The sequence below is a fragment of the Doryrhamphus excisus genome, chromosome 20, assembly GCF_030265055.1.
Source record: "Doryrhamphus excisus isolate RoL2022-K1 chromosome 20, RoL_Dexc_1.0, whole genome shotgun sequence".
NCBI classification, from domain to species: domain Eukaryota; kingdom Metazoa; phylum Chordata; class Actinopteri; order Syngnathiformes; family Syngnathidae; genus Doryrhamphus; species Doryrhamphus excisus.
In genome coordinates, this window is record NC_080485.1 from 14742501 (window position 1) to 14759892 (window position 17392).

The following is a 17392-nucleotide window of genomic DNA, read 5'->3' on the forward strand; positions in this document are numbered from 1 at the left end:
TCCTAACCCAAACACTACTGTAACACTAACCCTAACCCACACTAAACCCCAACCCCACTCTAACCCAAACCCTTAACCCTACTCTAACCCTATCCCTAACCCCACTCTAACTCGAGCCTTAACCCTACCCTAACCCAAACGCCACTGTAACTGTAACACTAACCCTAACCCCATACCCACTAACCCTACTGTAACTGTGACACTAACCCTAACCCACACTAAACCCCAACCCCACTCTAACCCAAACGCTATTGTAACTGTAACCCTAACCCCACTCTAACCCAAACCCTAAACACTAACCCTACTGTAACACGAACCCTGACCCACACTAAGCCTTAACCCTACTCTGACCCAAACCTAACCCTAACCCTAAACCTACTCTAGCAACAACCCAGATCTACTCTAACCCCAGCCTAACCCTAACCAAACACTAACCCTATTGTAATTGTCAGACTAACCCAATCCCACTCTAAAATCGAACCCTACTCTAACCCCAACGCTACTCTAACTGTCACACTAACCCCAACTCAAATCTACTCTAACCCAAATCCTTAACCCTACTCTAACCCCACTCTAACTCTAGCCTTAACCCTACCCTAACCCAAACATGACTGTAACAGTAACCCTAACCCTACTCTAACCCCAACTCTATTGTAACTTTAACCCTAAGCCCACTTTAACCCCAACCCTACTCTAACCCAAACCCTAAACCCTACTCTAACCCCAACACAAACCCTATTGTAATTCTACTCTAGCCCAAACCTTATTCTTACCCAAACCCTAATGAAACTGTAACCCAAACCCAAATCTACTCTAACCCAAACCCCAACACTAACCCTAATGTAACTGTAACCCTAACCCAAGCCTAACCCTACTCTAACCCGTAACCCCAACCTTTACCCAATGTCCACCCCTAACCAAACCAACCCATCACACCATCAACTTTGTAGATTCCATATTTGGGCGTCTCATTTAAATTCACGTTTACATTCAAACATCCAAACATGTCGTCTTCACACCTGTAGGCGGCGCCGTTGATCTCAGGGTGAGGCTGCGGCTGCTCCATCACTCCCCAGGGCGCCGAGGTGACGAAGAACTCTTTGTTGACGCAGTTTCGGAGACTGTCCGGGATGCGGCCTAAATCGCGGTTGGGGGGGGGGGGGGGGTATGCACGGTGGTGAGCAGGGGGGAGGAGTTTGATTTTGCACACGCTCGGTTGACGTCCTACCTGTGATGGCTCGACGTATTTCCGTGGCAGCCGCCTCACGCATCTCCAGCGACGCCTGCTCGCTGTACCAGGCGGTGTGCGGCGTGCAGATTAAGTTGGGGGCGTCCTTTAGAGGACCTTGAGAGAAGCTAGAAAAAAAGTGTATATTACGTAAATAAATAAGTTAAGTTAAGAGATACGATGTATTGAGAAGCTGTGAAGGTCACCTGAAAGGTTCCGTCTCATGGACGTCCAAAGCAGCTCCACGTATCCTTCCTTCTTTGAGGGCCTGCGCCAAGGCTTTCTCGTCCACCAAACCTCCTCGCGCCGCGTTGACCAGGAATGCTCCTTGACGCATCTACAAAACATCACCACAAGGTTTGGAAAAAAATGAAACCTCAACATCAGCGCCACACCCTGCAGTTCCCCCAAATGTCCACCAGGGCGGCCTGACCTGCTTGATGGTGAAGTCGTTGATGAGGTGGTGGTTGTGTTCGTTCAGGTTGCAGTGCAGAGACACGCAGTCGCTCTGGTAAAGGAGGTCCTGCAGCGTGTAGACCCGCTGGACCCCCAGCGAGCGCTCCAGGCCGTCCTGGAGGTAAGGGTCGTAGAAGATCACGTTGAAGCCGAACGCCTTGGCCCGCATCGCCACCGCCTGGCCTGCACGACCTGGAGGAGGGCAAGTGCATGCATTTAATGTGTGTAAGTGTACGCACTTACAGTATAGTACTCAAAAATCAAAGTATAGAATTGTGTAAGTACATGCACTCACTTACAGTATGTACTAAAAACTTAAGTGTCTAAGTGCGTTTGCTTACAAGATGTACTCAAAGTCTCTAAGTATAGTAAGTGTACAGTACAGTATGTACTCAAAATGCTAAGTGTCAGCATTCACTTTCGGTATGTACTGAAAAACTTAAGTGTGTATAATTGTACTCACAGTATAGTACTCAAGCCTAAGTGTGAGTACTCAAAAGTCCAAGTATAGAACTATGTGAGTAAGTGTACTCACTTACAGTGTAGTACTAAAAAAATCGAAGTATAGGAGTGTGTAAGTAAGTGCACACTTACAGTATGTACTCAAAACCTCAGTGTGTAAGTGGACTCACTTACAGTATAGTACTCAAGTATGGAAGTCTGTAAGTATAGTAAGTGTACAGTACAGTATGTACTCAAAAGGCTAAGTGTCAGCATTCACTTCCGGTATGTACTGAAAAACTCAAGTGTGTATAATTGTACTCACAGTATAGTACTCAAGCCTAAGTGTGTAAGTGTACAAGTGCACATTCACTTACAGTATGTCATCAAAATGATAAGTGTGTAAGTACAGAGTACTCAAAAGTCCAAGTATAGAAGTATGTGAGTAAGTCTACTCACTTACAGTATAGTACTCAAAAGTTGAAGTATAGAATTGTGTAAGTACATGCACTCACTTACAGTATGTACTAAAAACTTAAGTGTCTAAGTGCGTTTGCTTACAAGATGTACTCAAAGTCTGTAAGTATAGTAAGTGTACAGTACAGTATGTACTCAAAATGCTAAGTGTCAGCATTCACTTTCGGTATGTACTGAAAAACTTAAGTGTGTATAATTGTACTCACAGTATAGTACTCAAGCCTAAGTGTGAGTACTCAAAAGTCCAAGTATAGAACTATGTGAGTAAGTGTACTCACTTACAGTGTAGTACTAAAAAAATCGAAGTATAGGAGTGTGTAAGTAAGTGCACACTTACAGTATGTACTCAAAACCTCAGTGTGTAAGTGGACTCACTTACAGTATAGTACTCAAGTATGGAAGTCTGTAAGTATAGTAAGTGTACAGTACAGTATGTACTCAAAATGCTAAGTGTCAGCATTCACTTTCGGTATGTACTGAAAAACTTAAGTGTGTAAAATTGTACTCACAGTATAGTACTCAAGCCTAAGTGTGTAAGTGTACAAGTGCACATTCACTTACAGTATGTAGTCAAAATGATAAGTGTGTAAGTACAGAGTACTCAAAAGTCCAAGTATAGAACTATGTGAGTAAGTGTACTCACTTACAGTATAGTACTCAAAAGTCGAAGTATAGGAGTGTGTAAGTAAGTGCACACTTACAGTATGTACTCAAAACCTAAGTGTGTAAGTGGACTCACTTAGAGTATAGTACTCAAGTATGGAAGTCTGTAAGTATAGTAAGTGTACAGTACAGTATGTACTCAAAATGCTAAGTGTCAGCATTCACTTTCGGTATGTACTGAAAAACTTAAGTGTGCAAAATTGTACTCACAGTATAGTACTCAAGCCTAAGTGTGTAAGTGTACAAGTGCACATTCACTTACAGTATGTAGTCCAAATGATAAATGTGTAAGTACAGAGTACTCAAAAGTCCAAGTATAGAAGTATGTGAGTAAGTGTACTCACTTACAGTATAGGAAGTATAGAAGTGTGTTAAGTACATGCACTCACTTGAGTGTGTATAGGTCTACTCACAGTATAGTACTCAAGTCTAAGTGTGTAAGTAGTAAGTGCATTCACTTACAGCGCTCAAGATGATAAGTGTCAGTACGGAAGTGCGTAAGTGTACAAGTGCACATTCACTTACAGTATGTACTCAAAATTATTAGTTTCTCAACGTAAGTGTGTAAGTGTATAAGTGTACCCACTTTCTTTCATTCATTCATTCATTCATTTTCTACCGCTTATCCTCACGAGGGTCACGGGGGGTGCTGGAGCCTATCCCAGCTGTCTTCGGGCGAGAGGCGGGGCCAGCCAATCACAGGGCACATATAGACAAACAACCATTCACACTCACATTCATACCGATTTAGAATCGTCATGGATGTTTTTGGAATGTAAAGTACTAATAGTAGTAGTAGTAGTAGTAGTAGTAGTAATAGTAGCAGTGACTCACCAAAACCGATGAGGCCGAGCGTCTCTCCTCGGATCCTGGCCGCTCCAGACGCCACCTCTCGGATCTGCTCCACACTCTGGACCCGCGTGCCTTCCCGCAGGGCCTGGTAGAGCCAAGTGTTCCTCCTGTACAGGTTGAGAATGTGACAAAGTGTGGAATCTGCCGTCTCCTCCACGGCCGCTGAGGGAATGTTGCATACGGCGATGCCTGCAAGAGGAACGATGGAAAGGAAGAAATATGCGTCATTATTTGAAGCGCTCAGCATGTTGACGTGTGTTATGTTAAGTAGGGCCACCATTAGTTGACTCATTTTAAATCATTAAAGAGGTTTAGTACCTGTTGGCCATTTTTGATGATTTGGACTGATTTTTGAAGGCACACAGAATATTGGGTTCTTGTGTTCTGACTTATACTCCGGAGTGACTTATAGTCCAGAAAATACGAATACGGAAAGATACATTTCAAGCATAACTGCACGGCGGTCGAGTGGTTAGTGCGCAGGCCTCACAGCTAGGAGAACCGAGTTCAATTCCACCCTCGCCTATCTCTGTGTGGAGTTTGCATGTTCTCCCCGTGCATGCATGGGTTTTCTCCGGGTACTCCGGTTTCCTCCCACATTCCAAAAACATGCTAGGTTAATTAATAATAACAGCTGGGATAGGCTCCAGCACCCCCGCAACAAATTTTGCCATATTGTATATATTTAGCCAAACAACGATGCTACAATGCTACAACATAAACTGCGATTGGTTGGTGACCAGTCCAGGGTGTACCCTGCCTCTCGCCTGAAGACAGCTGGGATAGGCTCCAGCACCCCCACGACAAATTTAGCCATACTGTATTTATTTAGCCAAACAACGACAATACAACATAAACTGCAATTGGTTGGTGACCGGTTCAGGGTGTACCCCGCCTCTCGCCTGAAAACAGCTGGGATAGGCTCCAGCAACGCCCACGACAAATTTAGCCATACTGTATATATTTAGCCAAACAATGATGCTACAACATTAACTGTGATTGGCTGGCCACCAGTCCAGGGTGTACCCCGCCTCTCGCCTGAAGAAGGCTGGGATAGGCTCCAGCACCCCCTCAACAAATTTAGCCATACTGTATATATTTAGCCAAACAACGACACTACAACATAAACTGCAATTGGTTGGTGACCGGTTCAGGGTGTACCCCGCCTCTCGCCTGAAAACAGCTGGGATAGGCTCCAGCACCCCCTCAACAAATTTAGCCATACTGTATATATTTAGCCAAACAACGATAATATAACAAACTGCAATTGGTTGGTGACCGGTCCAGGGTGTACCCTGCCTCTCGCCCGAAGACAGCTGGGATAGGCTCCAGCACCGCCCGCGACAAATTGTGCCATACTGTATATATTTAGCCAAACAACAGCACTACAACATAAACTGCGATTGGTTGGTGAACGGTCCAGGGTGTACCCCGCCTCTCGCCTGAAGACAGCTGGGATAGGCTCCAGCAAAAACAACACAAAAATGGTTGTTTTACATGAAAATAACTATTTATTTACTAATATAACACCATGAACTATTTACAAATTTCACATTTGCAACTGAACTCTTGCTCTCTTCACTTCCTGGTTGCTGTGCAGTATGTATTACTATAGTAATACACACTGCAAGTGCCATCTACGGTGTAATACTTTTCAGTTTTTCCAGGTTAAAAACGGTTTCTTGTATTACCGAGCTCGCCGGCCGCCTTGATGTCGATGTTGTCGTAGCCGCTGCCGATGCGGATGATGATGCGCAGCACCTTGAACTTCTCCAGGTCCTCCCTGGTCAGCGTGATGGTGTGATACATCATGGCTCCGACGGCCTCGTTCAGAACCTGAAGGAAAGATTTTCTTACTTCTTTTGATAATAAATACAGAGCACACTGTGATTGATGCGCATAAATAAAATTCCAATCCTGCTTTTGGTGTCACTTCCTTACTGTGTCTGTTTGAGGCGCCGTAAATTAGTGTGCTCCACGAATTCCGCCTAGCAACAAACCATTTTTCTGTGGCTAATCCGGTATATTAAGTCCAGTGTATCCAAAACAGCTTGAGCCTTGAAGTGTACGCGAGACGGCATAGCGAGTGGCCTCTGCTTATGAAATAACAAGCTTAAACCCACAAACCGCTAACAGAATTAACATCACCTCAGCGGATTAGCATCGCCAGGAATTTCCATATGACTTTTTAAAAACAAATTTATTGGAGCCAGAGGGGGGGGGGGGGGGGGGGAGCTGGATGCTAAATCCAAGGACTTTAAAGCTCCTCTTGTGCTTTGACTTCAGGGTCAAACCTTCATTAAGTTCTCACTCAAGTGCAAAAATAAGCCGTGCTGTGTTAATAGTGCAAGACTTTTCACCTTCTCGTGTATTTCCTGCGTGGACTGGGCGTCGCAGAAGGCCACGGTGGCCAGGTCCTTGAGGATGGGCATCTCCACGGTGCAGTCACGCCCATCCAGCAGCGCCACCAGGGGGCGCGGGTGCATGGGCCCGTTCATTATCTGAGGCCGGATACCTGCAAGGAGGGAGCCATGTTGAATTATTCATAAAGTGTGGTAGGAGGAGGAGGAGGATAACAGGAAGTGTTTCCCCCCCGCACGGACATGCACACACACACCCACACACCCACACTTAATTGCCATTAACTACACTGTTCCCCGGCAACAAGTCCTTTCATCCCATGAGGTCACCATCTCAATCAGCCAACCGGGTCGGCGTGAGCACGGAACGAAAATTCCTTTTCAAAATAAAAAACAAAAAAAAAATAAACACATCAAGTTAAATACACAAACAAATACAAATATAAACAAATAAATATATGAAATACAACAAGGGACGGTGTCCGTGCATCATGACTTCCTTGTCCTTGCTGCCTGTTGTCATGGTGATGAGAGGATTTGGGCAGGATTATGAAATATTATTTATTTAGTGGCTTCTTCGCTGCTAGAGGCGAGGTTCATCACCCTTTGCTCACTTTACATCTCTCTGAGGGAGCCATCACGTGATCGGACATGACTACTACATAATTATGCATATCTGTACCCCGTACCGCTACACCAAAGTATTTGCTTTTTCAGATATGTTAGTAGTACTTACATTAGATTGGTATAAAATGCATCAAAGCAGGCACACACATCTTATTATTTTTCTGTATATGAAAAGTCCGAGTATCATCTGTCATAAAAACGTCCGTATTTTAAAATCTAATTTCAACGTGTTTCTGTGTTTGAATGACATTTTACCGCAGCTTTGTGAGCCAGCCGCTTTACAACTCCGCAGATAAAGAGATATTCTTTTTACTGCACATTTTTACATCACAACCATTAACAATATGACTGCGTGGCACTCCTAATAAAAGCGGTACTTCATCAAAAATGTGCCTGAACTGCATATCCTGAGAGCCGTGCTTGCAGGAGTACATAAAAAGAAAAAACGGAATAATGAGTGACAAACGACCTTGATGGTGCTGTTCTGTTTGCATTATTATTCACTGACAGTAACACACATACATATACACAAACACACAAACACACACACACTCCGAGTTATATTATTATACACAACGCCGACATCCAGCAGCTGGGAATGCAAAGCACTTTCAGGAAATAACGGTTGATTATTGGTGGCTGACAGCTTTTCTTCGGTCTAATAAGGCGGAACGTGCCGGCGCACTAAACACATGATGAATCTGGCGATAATTAACTCCTAACGAGGCTGTTAATGGCTTGGATAGCATAAAGATCGCTTTAAGGAGCTTGTTGTTGCTGTGTGCAGAACCGACGACAACGTAAACAACACTGCAGTGTGCAAAGCCGTCAGCGAAAAATGTTAATTAGAATACTGTACATCGATAAAACACAATGCAAGACAAGATAGCGTAACAAATAATCCTCGCACTCTGTATTTGATTATTCATTTTTTGCTAAAAAAATGTAAATATGCTTTTATTTCAACCTCTCAAATGTGAACCATTTTAATATCCTCAGTTTTCCATGAAAGCAAAACTATTATGTTTGTGTTTTAGGTAAACAAAATATTCACACCCACATTAGCTTAGACTTTGAAAAACACTCAAACATTTTTGCCTCTTTTATGATATGTTGCGGACCAAAGTGTTTGTCTTTAGTTCATATTGATTTGGTTCGTCCAGAGCGTAACCGATCAATCGACTAAGAAAAGAATCATTCATTCATTCATTCATTTTCTACTGCTTTTTCCTCACGAGGGTCGCGGGGGTGCTGGAGCCTATCCCAGCTGTCTTCGGGCGAGAGGCGGGGTACACCCTGGACTGGTCGCCAGCCAATCACAGGGCACATATAGACAAACAACCATTCACACTCACATTCATACCTATGGACAATTTGGAGTCGCCAATTAACCTAGCATGTTTTTGGAATGTGGGAGGAAACCGGAGTACCCAGAGAAAACCCACGCATGCACGAGGAGAACATGCAAACTCCACATAGAGATGGCCGAGGGTGGAATCGAACCCTGGTCCTCCTAGCTGTGAGGTCTACGCGCTAACTACTCGATCGCCGTGCCGCCTTATTTTAATCATTAAGTTAATTTTCAGGCTGCACGGCGGTCGAGTGGTTAGCACGCAGGCCTCACAGCTAGGAGAACCGAGTTCGATCCCACCCTCGGTTATCTCTGTGTGGAGTTTGCATGTTCTCCCCGTGCATGTGTGGGTTTACTCCGGGTATTCCGGCTTCCTCCCACATTCCAAAAACATGCTAGGTTAATTGCCGACTCCAAATTGTCCATAGGTATGAATGTGAGTGTGAATGGTTGTTTGTCTATATGTGCCCTGTGATTGGCTGGCCACCAGTCCAGCGTGTACACCGCTTCTTGCCCGATGACAGCTGGGATAGGCTCCAGCACCCCTTCGCGACCCTTGAGGATAAACTATAGAAAATGAATGAAGTTAATTTTCATTTACTGTGTGATTATTTATTAATTATCACGTGATTTTTTTTCTGAACCCGAAATCTCATCACATTTTAATCTCGCAAGATCTTATATTATGTGATCTTGTGACACCCTCTCCTAGTTTTCACAACTTGAGTGGGAACCTCACATTTTGTACAATAATCTACTGTTCCTTTTACAGTATTGTATGAGTACAGACTCCACATCTCAGCTGTATATTTTGGATAGAAGTCGACAGGATGACAGTATAATGATGAAAACATTTGGTTCCCGGATAAAATGAGCTCTAATCACAAATGAACCACCAGAAGGTCAAAGCTAGATTCTTCTAAAATGTTGCCCAAAGAAAGAAAAATATTGAAACAAATCAGTGGTTTTTGATGACTCGCGTATTCATCACACATGATGACACTTCCTGTCTGTTTATTAAATCCAGAATGGTGAGACTGGCCCCGCCCTACATCCAAACCACAAACCCGGATGGCAGGATAACGAATCCAAATCCCCACTGCAAACACACCCTAAATCAGTCCCTCAGTCCGACTCTGAGGCTAAGTATCATCTTTCTTCTGCGTAAACATTCGTAAGCACATGCAGCAACAAGACTGAAGATGGTTTACATTAGGCAGCGGGACGTTTAAGGCTGGTAATCTTTTGGATAGAATTACAAAGTCCTTGTGCCAAACTCCCATCAGTGTGCAGAAAGTGTTTTATCATCTCCCAAGTGAGGAACAAAGCCCACAGCTTGACCGGGCCACATGTAAATAGCGCTTTCTGTGACAGCAGGTCGCCCTCTACTGTGGAGGTCTACAGGGATTTAATGTTTCGAGGGACGGGGGGGCGGCGAGGGGGGAGCTTGGAGGCTTGATAGCATCTTCTATAGCCAACACTAATCACAAACTGAATGATTCTCCAGGAGCTATGAAAACTTTTTTTTTTTTTTTTTTGCCAGAGCTGGCAACCTCAAAACCATAAATGGATTGCAGATGTTCCAATCTAAAAAGAAAAAAAAACACTTTTTGGGATTCTAATAACAGACAGAGAGAAGGGGCTTAGTTAGAAAAAAAGTAGGAGCTCATCTGACAGCTCATCGGTTCGGTTCATTCCAGTATGGAACGTTTATCATCATCATCAAAATCAGGGGTCTCAAACTCACGGCCCGCGGGCCAAATGCGGCACACGAGATGCGAGTTTGAGGCCCCTGCCTTGATATGAAAGTTTCATTTGTTAATTTGTTTCGTTTGTTTTTTGATTTGCTTATTTATTTTTCCATCTTATTTTGTGTTGAAAAATAAAAATTAACATTAAACATTTATTTAATAATTTAATCATAAATAAAAATTAATTTGTTAATTTGTTTCATTTGTTTGTTGATTTGCTTATTTATTTTTCCATCTTATTTTGTGTCGAAAAATAAAAATTAACATTAAACGTTTATTTAATAATTTAATAAAAAATAAAAAGTAATTTATCATAATTTATCATAATTTATAATAATTTTATGTTTTATCAGAGCTTTTCCAAAGAACCAAAGCACTGAAAAAGTGGAGGGTATAGCAGAAGCATTGAAGACTATTATATATATATATATTTATTAATATTTAATATAATTAATATTTATATTATATTTTTATTTTTAATATATATATTTTTTTTTTTACCTGATGCGGCCCAGCTTCACCCAGACCCTAGCTCCAGTGGCCCCCAGGTAAATTGAGTTTGAGACCCCTGATCAAAATGAGCCACCTTTACTATAACACAATCAGGAAAAAAGCCAAAAAAAAACCAAATGTAAGACTAATTATTGACCAAATATTGACATTCCCTTAATTGTTCCCACTTGAGGATATCGAACCAGCGGCACGGTACCTAAAATGTGGTGATTGATAAACTCTATTGTGTTCTCAGAGCTACAACACCAAAAACTAGTTGCCCTCTGTTGTTTGCCTTTTATATTTCCTGAAAACATAATTCCAATCGGTTTTCCAAGCCCTCCTCTTGCATGGACTGTTAAAAATGGGCCTTTATTCTCTGCTTTCAAGGGGTTACAATCATGGGAATCTTTCAAGGATACGAGACTCATTGCTTATATAGAGCGTAAACAATCATTAGAAGACAATGGCGTGTCAGTTGGGGAAGCCCATGTTGAAACCAGAAGGGATCGTTCTTCTGTGTGGAGCTCGCTTTCTTTATTTTTACTTGTAAGACTGTCACAAACTCTCAAAGGCACCAGCGCTATTGTACAATTCAACAAAATAATCTTAGATCTCTGTTAACAGCCCCTTGAGACAGCTCACCGACAGAAGACAGCCTCTTTATGCCCTGCAGTCATTTTCAGCTCCATGGCGGGTCACTTCCCCTTGTCAAGTTTCAGCTTCCCATGGCCGCCTGCAGCGGGGAAAGGTGATGAAACTCTCCCGCTGTAGCTGCAGTGTGCTGCGATGCACGCCACGAACGCCCCCACACGGGCCCCTCCATTAGTGGAACAATAAAAAGTGCAAAAACAAAAGGAAGTGAGGAAGATTTTCCATGGCGCGATGATGTCAAGGCCACAGCGGCGGCGGCGGCGGTCGTCGGGTTCACGGCGAGCGCTCGCAGAAAACTTTTCCGCGCTTGACCCGCAGCCAAGACCGGCTCAATGGGCTCAGGACCAACAGCTGGTTCATGTTACCTAGCAACTCCCAAGCTGGGGGCCTCAGAAATGGAGAGGGTGGGGGTGGAAGGTGGGAGGCCGGATGCAGCCAGGAACACAGTTGGGGTTCTTTGTGGCAAGTGCACAACTGTTTGATATTGAGGCCTTCCTAAACCAGGAAGGACAAGGACTTGGGTTTTGAGACCAGCTAAGAAGTATAGGACCTACCAGTCATTATGGTAAGTAATACGACACAAATGCATTAGTCACTATAGTATCAATGAAATACCCCAGGGGTGTCCGTTTTTTTTGACCAATCTGATATTTTTAATGTAATAAATTAGCATTATTAGCATTTAGTAGCCCCATTTCAACTTCGTTCTGTTTTACATCAACCTCCACTAACTAGAAAGTCGATAACTTGACTTTGTTGCATTCGAGTCACGATAAAATCATTTCTCCCCCGGATCAAAAATGGTATGGCCTGCTGTTTTCCTGCATGAACCACAAATTAGCCTGCTAAAAAAAACAGTTTTCCACGTATTTTATTTATTTTGTTACCAGTTTTTGAGCCCTTGCGGAAGTCTGTGCTCTGCGGAGAGTGACATTCCAGGTAAATGACGTCATTATTGCTACGACGACAACAACTCTAACGTTAGCCTGAGACATTTGACTAATATTGTATCAAGTCTTACACAGTGTACATAATAGCAAACGCACCGGGGGCCAACATTGCAACACACACACACACACACACACACTGATACACACAATGATAAGCACTGATGACCGGTCATTGACTTCAGTTGTACTATCTACCACAAAAAACATTTGTGCGTGTGTCCGAGCCAAGCTACAATAGGGCGCCTGTGCTCCTGGCACTGTCTACTTTCTGGAGTGCCTTTACGATCCCTTGGCATCGGGCAAAAAAAAAAATCCAAAAAGGGTGGGTTAGTAATCTTTTTGTTGGCAGACTTGCCTCCTCTGAGACAAGTCTGGGGGCGGGGGGCCCAGACCCCCCCCACCTTTAGCCCAGCTGGACCCTATCAGCACCCGGCTATACCACCAGCCTATCTCTTCTTCTTCGTCTATGTGGACACACAAAGACCTTGTTTGTCCTCTCCCTCTGGCCTCCTCCTCCTCCAAACTTATTAAACGCAGAGGGAAGGCACAGAGTGTGGAGAGTGTGCTTTGTGGTAACAAATACACAAGACAGGAAAGAAGACCATCATATTGGTGGTCATATTTGGATGTTGCTTGTAAGGCTGCAAGATACAAAAGCATTTCCACGGTGCAGATGAACAGCCGGCAGTGCATTTTGCATTTATACACGTGCACGCTCAGCAGTAGTGTGCAAGTATGGAAGACGCACAGGAACAGGGCACTCTATTCATGTAATAAATTTGAAAAAAAAACAACACAATAATCCTAATAAAATAATATAAGGGCTTTTATCATTACTTTATGTACAGTCCATGGCAATGTTATGGCAATAAATGGCGTACAGTATATTAGTGCGAGCTGAAAAAGTTTTGCAATACAAATTTTGTCTGCACCAAAAGAGACACCATACTATTAAATAGTGCGTATTATTTCGGTGGTGCATGCATCTGGGCTTCTACAAATTAAAAGCCGACTGAATTTAAATTAGCCCGCTAATTATAATTACACTGCAATCCAAAATGTGCATTCTGTCGCGTCGGTGCAATGTTAAATACACTTTGGCATCAGGGTGACACGCAACGATGACACATGACAGCCTTTACAATCACCATCACCATGTCCATCCCAGCCCTCCCTCCCCTTTTCTTGTTGCAGCAGTGCAGCGTGCTCGCTCGCTCTCTGTCACACACAAACACACAACCTCACCCGATCATTTTTCTTACACGGAGCAGCCAAAATGTCCCTGCAAAGACAAATGTACTCATAATTAAAGTGGGATGTCAAGGTTTGTGTTGCACAGGGTGATGCATGACACACCTCATTGCAAAAACATTATGGAGGCTCATTAGATGTCACCGCCTCTTTCATTGCATCTGCTATATTTGTATTTTTTTATCAGAAAAGAGTCCACATACACACACACACACACACACACACACTCAAAAAGGCGTGCTTCTTGCCTGTGAATTGCTGTCGCCACATTCTTCCAATCAGGAGCTGCGCATTTTTTTGTCCACAAAATGTGCTGGAAAGGTTTAGGAATTATAATAAAAGCAAAAGTGAGCTTTTAGTGGCTTCTTCTATGTAGGTGCTCCACTCCTCCTCCTCCTCCTCCTTCCTCTCTCCCTCAGCTTGTTCCCAAATTCGTTCTCCTCCGTGGTCACCTCACCCCCAGTAGCTCCATTATTGCCTCAAAGATGAGAAGGAAGAAAAAAGACAAGCGTCGCTCATTCCTTTTAACCTCCACTGGAAAAGGGAACAACCACCCCCCCCCCAAAAAAAAAAAGATTTGTCTTCAGCGAGCGGCAAGCTGCACTTTCTCAGAGCGCTCCTCTTCCTCCAGATCACTTCCAGCCTCCTCTTCCCGGCTCCCACCGACACCAACACCCCCCTTGAGGCGGCAGGTTTTTGGTCTTTTCACGCAGACGTAAGGCAGTCTTTTGTTGCCAGCCACAGAGAGAGTGTGAGGGAGAGAGAGAGAGAGGGGAGGGGGTGGAATGGAAAAGCCAAAAAAAAAAAAAAGACAGAGGGGGGGGAAAAAAAAAAATCCTTGAGGATCACCAGTCACAGCGCCTCTGGATGACTTTCTCCTTCGTGCTCATCAACTTAACATGTTTTCTTGATCCTTGTCCCCTCCCCAAATCCTCTCGTCCCTCATCCATTCCATCCAGCCTTTTGTTTTATTATTTGGGATGCAGCCTCGGTACTCTAACAGCCCCTTTTCTTTTAAGCTCTGCTGCATGACATCACTCATTTTCTACACATCACTTCTCAGTGTCTCAATGTCACTCAAACGGACATTATTAAAGCCTATTATTAAAAATGGATTCTTTTCCTCATTCCGGAGCAAGGGGCTCACCGTTCAACAGTGCCTTCACAAAGATTATTGTTATAATGACATCACATTCCCAGGATGTAGAATTCAAGGAAAAGCCATCATGCGCAACTAAAGAAATAATTCTAAGCTTTTTGCTTTTTCTTTGGATTTTTTTTGCTACAAGGAATATAAAAAAAACACATTTAAAACTGTAACACTCAAAAGTTAAGGTAAAGCGCATTGATGTTTTGGATAACTTTTATTTGTTTATTATTATTCATTCATTCATTTTCTACCGCTTATCCTCACGAGGGTCGCTGGGGGGGGGGTGCTGGAGCCTATCCCAGCTGTCTTCAGGCAAGAGGCGGGGTACACCCTGGACTGGTGGAGAGCCAATCACAGGGCACATATAGACAAACAACCATTCACACTCACATTCATACCTAATTCATAATTTGGAGTCGCTAATTAACCTAGCATGTTTTTGGAATGTGGGAGGAAACCGGAGTACTCGGAGAAAACCCACTCATGCACGGGGAGAACATGCAAACTCCACACAGAGATGGCCGAGGGTGGAATTGAACCCAGGTCTCCTAGCTGTGAGGTCTGCGCGCTAACCACTCGACCGCCGTGCAGCCGTGTTTATTATTAGGTTTCGTTAATTAAGAAGAATACAATTAAGAAGTCAAAAATGTGATGTAAGAGGCACATCTGTCATACCAATCACGTATGCGTTACAGTCGTCCCAATTTGAATTTAATGGATTTTCAAAAAATACATGAGTTATTAAATCATGCTGTTGCCTTGAATATGGCCTATTAATCAAAATGTGTATATATAAGCATATTTTATGCCCAAATCAAGCAGAAAAAATGGCTAAATGAAGTAAAAAACAAACATGAGGCATTCAGAAGATGCATTCAAAGACGGGATTACTATGTAGTATTCTACACTGGTCAGTAGATGTCAGTCACGTTGCTGTAATGGTCAGTGAGCAAGCATCAGGCTTTTATTGCAGGTTTGAATTTATTTGTAAATAAATTCCAGTGTTAAATGAACGCTGCTTCTGATGAACTGTGCAACAGTAATCACATGATGTTCCTGAATGTAACTTGTGCAATATCTGATCAAGCTCCACGTGCAGTATCAAGCTCTAAGTGCAATATATTAAGTTCTAAGTGCAGTACTTTTATAATGCCTTATATTTAACTCACTAGCAGGATCTCATAGTGGATAGACTGGTTATATTTTTCATCTCATATTATCTTATTTTCATATTTTTATCTTATTTTCATATTATACAGTTTATATTGTTTATTTTTATATTGTGTATTTTGTACTGCTTAACTGATTGTGTTCTCTTGCTGCTGTGCAATGCAAATTTCCCCACTAAGGGACGAATAAAGGCATGTTTTATCTTATCTTATCTTATCTAAAGCATGTCTGAAACAAATGAACCATACCATACCATCTAAAAATAGGTTCAGGAAGGAACACAACATCCAACAATCAACTCTTCATAGTCAGCAATCCAGCTTCAAACCACTGCAGACCGCTCTACGCGTTTCATTGAGGAGCTTCGGTTACAATATGCAACCAGAGTCCATAACATGGCTCTCGTTTACAAAAACAAGACTTCATTCATGACGATAGCACAGAGGGAAAGGTCAACTGTCAAAGACAAGAGGACCAGTGGAAAAAAAAAAAGAATGACAGAAAGAAAGAAAGATGGCACAGCTGCAAGTGGATGACAGATGTGTGCAGGGCGGGGGGGGGGGCCACGTCAGCACATAAATTCTCATTCTCTTATTCACCCCTTGTCTGTGACACCATCACTCTTTTTGTCCACCTTTCATCTTTAAAAAAAAAAAAAAAAACAGGACAATACATATAAAACAGCCTTCTCCTTGAACCAATAAGTCCATGAACTCCCCCACAACCGCAGTCATGAATGAAAAGTGCCTAGTCGGGTATGACTTCTGTTTGGAGACATATTTCTTTTATTACCTACCGCTCTGCCCTCCCTCCATTGCATACACACACACACACACACATACACACACCCTAATAATTTCCTCAAGATGAACAAAGGAATATAGAATGGCATGGGATCAGTTTTACCAAAAGAAAGCTGAACTGAAGTGATCCAGGAATTCAATTCTCACACACTTTATCCTTTCATTAGTGAAAGAGGAAATGATCCTGCCTAATATCAAGGGGAACAGCTGGTGGGGAGAGAACCTCTGGTACCATGTCTTAACAGACGCCACTTGCCAGTACACACACACACACACACACACACACACACACACACACACCACACACACAGGCAAAGATCAAGTCTACTCACAGGCTGCTGAGAACCAGAGAGGAGAAGCTGCTGCTTTTGGTAACACTACTCCGCCATAAAAAAGGCTTATACAAGTTCTACAGTCTGCATACATTATTGCAACACTGGAAGTCCATAAAAGCCTGTTTCACTTGAGTTTGAAATTGCAGCTGCAGATGATTTGGAAGTTCAATCGTACATACTTTGTGCATAAGAACTCATAGTTACAAATTGGTATTATTATAATAATGTTACACTACTGTTCTGTTTCCAATGACTTTAGTATGTGTACATACCTACCAATTGAGGAAGCAGAACATTACCAGGAGTTCAAATTGTTAAATTACATTTTCACTATGTGTGCAAAGCAAAAAAAAAAAAACTATTAGAATTTTCTGCCATCAC

The 17392-nt window shown here is 42.8% G+C and overlaps 1 protein-coding gene across 7 annotated transcripts in view; it reads right to left on the reverse strand.

The window, feature by feature from the left end:
• Positions 1-17392, reverse strand: part of LOC131107894 (C-terminal-binding protein 2-like) — a 40147-nt gene that overhangs the window by 2023 nt on the left and 20732 nt on the right. For 6 of the 7 annotated variants that reach the window (XM_058058348.1, XM_058058349.1, XM_058058351.1 and 3 more), the window contains 7 exons: positions 6478-6632; positions 5809-5953; positions 4100-4306; positions 1662-1876; positions 1435-1565; positions 1229-1356; positions 1020-1137 (listed from right to left, as the gene is read on the reverse strand). In XM_058058348.1, coding sequence (XP_057914331.1) covers positions 1020-1137; positions 1229-1356; positions 1435-1565; positions 1662-1876; positions 4100-4306; positions 5809-5953; positions 6478-6632 — 1099 coding nt within the window. Of the gene's footprint in view, positions 1-1019; positions 1138-1228; positions 1357-1434; positions 1566-1661; positions 1877-4099; positions 4307-5808; positions 5954-6477; positions 6633-13801; positions 14868-17392 lie in introns of those variants that run through there. The other variant, XM_058058350.1, reaches the window with a different exon arrangement.